Here is a 6,360-nt window from a genome sequence, read left to right as displayed (position 1 = left end):
CAAGACCAGCCTGGCCAACATGGTGAAACCCTGTCTCTACGAAAAATACAAAAATTAGCTGGGCATGGTGGTGCATGCCTCTGGTCCCAGCTACTAAGGAGGTTGAGGCAGGAGAATCGCTTGAGCCTGGGAGGCGGGAGTTGCAGTGAGCCGGGATCACGCCACTGCACTCCAGTCTGGGTGACAGAGTGAGACCCTGTCTTGGGAAAAAAAAAAGGTAAAGTGTAAGAAAAAATGCCAGGTGGTAGGGAATGGGGATGGTAAGAGAACATCTCATTTTAAAGTGGAATTTAAGCAGGGAATGAGCCATGCGTCCATCTGGTGGAAGATGCTCCAGATAAGGGAATAGTATGCATAAAGACACTGCTGGCATGCTTTAAAAAAAACAAGGAGGCCAGCATAGCTGGCTCTTAGTGAAAAAGTCTATATTTTTCCTATTTTATTCCTACTGGAATAGAGGATAACCATTCTCTGAATAACCTCATTAGTCTTTTCTTCTTTAGTCTGATTAATCCTTCAAAATTTACTTATATATTCTCTTCTCTATCTTTTTCATTAACTTTATGGTTTTATTCTGAACCGCTTCTGTAAACTTACTCCATTCTTCCAACCAGACCAGAATGTTGGCAAGAGTCTTTTCTCTAATTTCAACAGTCTTAGCATAAGTAGCCATTTTCTCAAGAAAATTGGTTCTCTGTTTTTTCTTTTGTTCTGTAAGGGAGACATTCCTTTCAGAGGACGAGTTAAAAACAAGACTATAGCGAGTCATTATCCGATGCACATTGTTCATTATTTCACTCAGCTGCATATCAATGTCCTGTAAGAATAAGAAGGGGGTATGTATTAATCCTCAGTTTGAAAAGAAGCTTTGGTCACCTTTCTTCTCAGAATGTCAGTGACAGTTAATTTAAAGCTATCCAATTATAGTCTTGCTAATTCTAGCTTTATTGTGAGTCTCAAGTTTTCCCTCTTAAAAAAAGTTCCTTTTTCTGCCCTCATCATCCTAGCAATGCTATGATATAATGGAAAGAGCATTGGGTTTGAAGCCATATCTGGATCTTAACTCTAGGTCTTTCATTAAAATGACTTTTAATAAATCACAGCATTTCTGAGCTTCCTCTGCAACCTCTGTAAAATAATGGAGATGCTAAATACACAGTTGATGTGAAGTGTATAAGATTTGTGAAAATGCTTTATAAACTGTAGCTGCTAAAAAAAAAAAAAGAAAAGAAAAGAAAAGAAAGAAAGTAAAAGAAAACAGAAAAAAAATGCAAGTTGCTTCTTTTTTCCTTTCTTACCTGGAAAACAGTTATCAGAATATGCCTCAAACATACTGTTCTTTCATTATCTCCTTTGCTCAAGAATCTTATCACTTATTAGCTTAGTACATTGAGTATATGGGGAAGAAAAAGAATTTTATCAGCAAATCTCTTTTCTTCATCACTCTATCCTAGAAATTTTTTATGGATGTAATTACTACCTCATATATGGCATTTGGAAATTTGTGAAATCATTTTTGGTTGTCATAATAATTGTGAGGGTGGACTACTGGCATTTAGTAGAGGGTACTAAGGAATGCTAGCCCATCCTACAGTGCAACGGACAGTATCACACAATGAAGAACTGTCTCAAATCCTGTGTGTCTTTTGAATGTCTCACAGGACATTCATGTAGAAAAAAAAAATCTATTTATAATTATCCAAGCCTAAAACCAAATTCCTTTCAAAATCTAAACACAGACGAAGATCAGTGTCTCACACCTGTAATCCGAGTGCTTTGGGAGACCAAAGTGGGAGGATCTCTGGAGGCCATGCATTCAAAACCAGCGTGGGTGACAAAGTGAGATCCTGCCTCTGAAAAAAAAAATTTTTTTGACCGGTCATGGTAGCTCACGCCTGTAATCCCAGCACTCTGGGAAGCTGAGGTGGGTGGATCACTTGTGGTCAGGAGCTCAAGACCAGCCTGGCCAACATGGTGAAACCCCATCTGTCCTAAAAATACAATAAATTAGCCGGGCATTGTGGAGGATGCCTGTAATTCCAGCTACTCGGGAAGCTGAGGCAGGAGAATGTCTTGAACCCAGGAAGTGAAGGTTGCAGTGAGCCAAGATCGCTGCACTACTGCACTCCAGCCTGGGCAACAAGAGTGAAACTCCATCTTAAAAAAAAAAAAAAAAAAAAATTTAACACCAAGTGTTTTTTGTCCAATTTAATGATACACTGCAATTTCCAGGAATATAAATATTATGTAAATCAATTTAAGAAGTTATTTACAATTTCTCCAAGAAATTTTCACCATTCTGGAACACCATAGTACCAACAGCAATGCACTATTGATAAGAATATTTAGTGCCAGTACAATAAAGCTGAATTTGTATCAGCCTCCATTTGTATCTTTCATATTTATTTTAATTTTACATACAGATGCAAGCCTCTGTCTAGTTCTAGTGAAGTTTGACCTAGGATTTACACACTAAAATGCATGTTATTATAAATTGTTTTCCTTTTACTTATTCTCACACATATTAATTTTTAAAGTGTAGGTAGTTTATGAATATCATTTTATAGCAATAAAAAGAATGTTAAAAATATTTTTTAAAGGTGTAGTAAATCTGACAGTTAAGACACTGGTTCAGCCCTTCTAACTTTATTATTCTTTCATTTTGGCTTCAGACAAACTGAACTCTCTCTCTACGCTCCTTATAATAAGAGTAAGATGAGTGTGTAGTTCTCTTCCCTTTTGTGGCCATCACAGAAGCCAGAGTGGCCGAAATGAAGTTCAATCCCTTTGTGACTTCTGACCAAAGCAAGAATCACAAAAGGCATTTCAACGCACCTTCTCACATTCACAGGAAGATTATGTCTTCCCCTCTTTCCAAAGAGCTGAGACAGAAGTACAACGTGCGATCCATGCCCATCCAAAAGGATGATGAAGTTCAGGTTGTATGAGGACACTATAAAGGTCAGCAAATGGGCAAAGTAGTCCAGGTTTACGGGAAGAAATATGTTACCTGCACTGAACGGGTGCAGCGGGAAAAAGCTAATGGCACAACTGTCCATGTGGGTACTCGCCAAAGCAAGGTGGTTCTCACTAGGCTAAAACTGGACAAAGACCGCAAAATGATCCTTGAACAAAAAGCCAAATCTCGCCAACTAGGACAGGAAAAGAGCAAATACAAGGAAGAAACAATTGAGAAGATGCAGGAATAAAGTAATTTTATATACGAGCTTTGATTAAAACTTAAAACCAAAAAAAAGAGTAAGATTTGGATTTTGCCAACCAAATCATCATGCAAAATGAGTATTCTGATGTTAGGCGTATCTGCTGTTACAGCCAATAATAATTTAAGTCAGGAACATAGGAGAGCCAAGGCAAAGTTTGCTAAGCCAAATGATGAAGAATAACATTACAAGCTAACACATAGCACAGTAATCAAGGAAAAAATACTACCAACTCCTCATAAATTCTCCCAGAAAAATGAAGAGGAAAAAATACTTCCCAACTCATCCTTTGAGACCAATGTATACTGAAGACAGACAAAGGCACTACAAAATAAGAAAACTAAATACAAACATACCTGATGAATATTGATACAGAAAACCTTACCAAAATACTAGCAAACAGAATTCAACAGCACATTAAAAGGATTATACACCATGATCAAGTGAGATTTATTTCTAGAATGCAAGGATGGTTAAATATACGTAAATCAATCAATGCAATGTGCCAAATTAACAGAATGACAGAAAAAAAAACACATATGATCATCACAATTGATTTAGAAAAAGCATTTGACAAAATTTAACACCCTTGCATGATTAAAAAAAAAAAATACAAAAGAGGCTGGGCACAGTAGCTCATGCCTGTAATCCCAGCACTTTGAGAGGCCAAGGCAGAAGTTTCACTTTAGTCGAGGAGTTCAAGACCAGCCTGAGCAACATGGTGAAACCCTGGCTCTACAAAAAATAAAAAATATCAGCCAGGTATGGTGGTGTGTGCTTATAGTTACAGCTAGTCAGGAGGCTGAGGTAGGAGGATTGCTTGAACCTGGGAAGTCAAGGCTGCAGTGAGCCATGATTGTGCCACTGCACTCCAGCCTTGGTGACAGAGTGAGCCCCTGTCTTAACACGAACAAAAACACACACTAAAGAAACTAGAAACAGAAGAAAACTTCTTCAACATAATAAAGGCCATATACGAAAAGCCCGCAGATTATAATATACTCAATAGTGAAAGACTGCAAGTTTTTCTCCAAGATTAGGAACAAGGCAAGGAGGCCCACTTTCACCATCTATCTAGCCTGGTATTGGAAGTCCTAGACACCACAATTAGGCAAGAGAAAGAAATAAAAGGCACACAATTTAGAAAGGGAAAAGTAAAATTATCTCTGTTCACAGATAACATGATCTTAAATTGTAGAAACCCTACATATGTAGAAAGCTCTATATACGTAGAAAGCCCTAAGGCTTACCCCCCTGTGCTCATGCGTGCACACACACACACACACACACACAAACACACTACTAGAACAATAAATTCAGCAAAGTTGTAGGGTAAAAAATACATACAGATCAGTCACATTGCTAACTACACTAACACTGAGCAATATGAAAAATAAATTAAGAAAACAATGCCATTTATAATAGCATCAAAAATAATAATGTATTTAGAAATTGCAGCTCACACCTGTAATCCCAGCACTTTGGAAGGCCAAGACAGGTGGATCACCTGAGGTTGGGAGTTCAAGACCAGTCTGGCCAACATGGTGAAACACTGTCTCTAAAAAAATACAAAAATTATTCAGGTATGATGGTGGGTGCTTGTAGTCCCAGCTACTTGGGAGGCTGAGGTGGGAGAATCACTTGAACCTGGGAGGCAGAGGTTGCAGTGAGCTGAGATTGTGCCACTGCACTCCAGCCTGGGTAACAGAGAGAGACTCTGTCTCAAAAATAATAATACTGAGAGGCCAAGACAGGTGGATCACTTGAGGTCAGAAGTTTGGGACCAGCCTGGCCAACATAGTGAAACCCTGTCTTTACTAAAAATACAAAAATTAGCCAGCACGGTGGCAGGCACTTGTAATCCCAGCTACTCAGGAGGCTGAGGCAGAAGAATTGCTTGCACCCAGGAGGCGGAGCTTGCAGTGAGCTACAATCACACCACCGCACTCCAGCCAGGGCAACAGAGCAAGACTCCATCTCAAAAATAAATAAATAAATAAAAATGTAAAATAATAATAATAATAAATTTAGAAATAAACTTATCCAAGGAGGTAAAAGACTTGTATACTTGTTGTTTTCACTACAAAATGTTACTGAGAGAAATTAAAGAAAACACAAATAAATTGAAAGATATCCCATGTTTATGGATTGGAATATTTAATGCTGTTAAGATGTCAATACTACCCAAACCAATCTACAGATTAATACAATCCCTATCAAAATCCCAATGGCTTTTGTTTTGTTTTGTTTTGTTTTTGCAGCAATAGAAAAATTCATCCTAAAATTTACATGGAATCTGAAGGGACCCTGAATGGCTGAAACAATCTTGAAAAAGAAAAATGAAGTTGGAGATCCCCATTTTCTGATTTCAAACTTATTCCAAAGCTACATTAATCAAAATAATGTGGTACAGGCATAAAGACAGACATGTAACTTCATAGAATAGAATAGAGAGCGCATAAATAAACACCAAGTTAACAGTATGTGTATACTATAGTGTATTCATAGCATAAGGTCAAATTATTTTCCAGAAGGTTGCTAAGGCCATCCAATGAGGAAAGGACAGTCTTTTAAAGAAAAAAAAACACACAAATGTTGGTGGGAAAACTGAATATCTACATATGAAAGAATGAAGTTGGATCCTTACCTTATATCATATAAAAAATTTAACTGCAATTTGCAAGTCTGTGTCCTTTAATTGGACCATTTTGTCCATTTACATTTAAGGTTAATATTGTGATGTGTGAACTTGATGCTGTCATTGTGATATCAGCTGGTTATTTTGCTCGTTAGTTGAAGACCCATCAGTTTGCTGTATTCAGGAGACCCATCTCACATGCAGAGACACACGTAGGCTCAAAATAAAGGGATGGAGGAAGATCTACCAAGCAAATGGAGAACAAAAAATAGCAGGGGTTGCAATCCTAGTCTCTGACAGACTTTAAACCATCAAAGATCAAAGGAGACAAGGAAGGCCATTACGTAATAGTAAAGGGATCAATTCAACAGGAAGAGCTAACTATCCTACATATATATGCGCCCAATACAGGAGCACCCAGATTCATAAAGCAAGTCCTTAGAGACTTACAAAGAGACTTAGACTCCCATACAATAATAATGGAAGACTTCAACACCCCAC

At 37.8% G+C, this 6,360-nt stretch overlaps 1 protein-coding gene and 1 pseudogene across 1 annotated transcript in view; one reads left to right on the top strand and one right to left on the bottom strand.

Moving 5' to 3' along the window:
* FAM186A (family with sequence similarity 186, member A) overlaps nt 1–6,360 on the bottom strand; it is a 78,277-nt gene that overhangs the window by 31,399 nt on the left and 40,518 nt on the right. The window contains exon 2 of the mRNA XM_011936286.1: nt 598–817. Within this exon, the coding sequence (XP_011791676.1) occupies nt 598–817 (220 nt within the window). The remainder of the gene's footprint in view (nt 1–597; nt 818–6,360) is intronic.
* Nucleotides 2,772–3,240, top strand: LOC105507600 (annotated as a pseudogene).

The sequence above is a fragment of the Colobus angolensis genome, unplaced genomic scaffold (genome assembly GCF_000951035.1).
Source record: "Colobus angolensis palliatus isolate OR3802 unplaced genomic scaffold, Cang.pa_1.0 Scaffold151, whole genome shotgun sequence".
In the NCBI taxonomy this organism is placed as follows: domain Eukaryota; kingdom Metazoa; phylum Chordata; class Mammalia; order Primates; family Cercopithecidae; genus Colobus; species Colobus angolensis.
The sequence above is the reverse complement of the archived record's forward strand: the minus strand, read 5'-3'. Positions and strand labels throughout refer to the sequence as shown.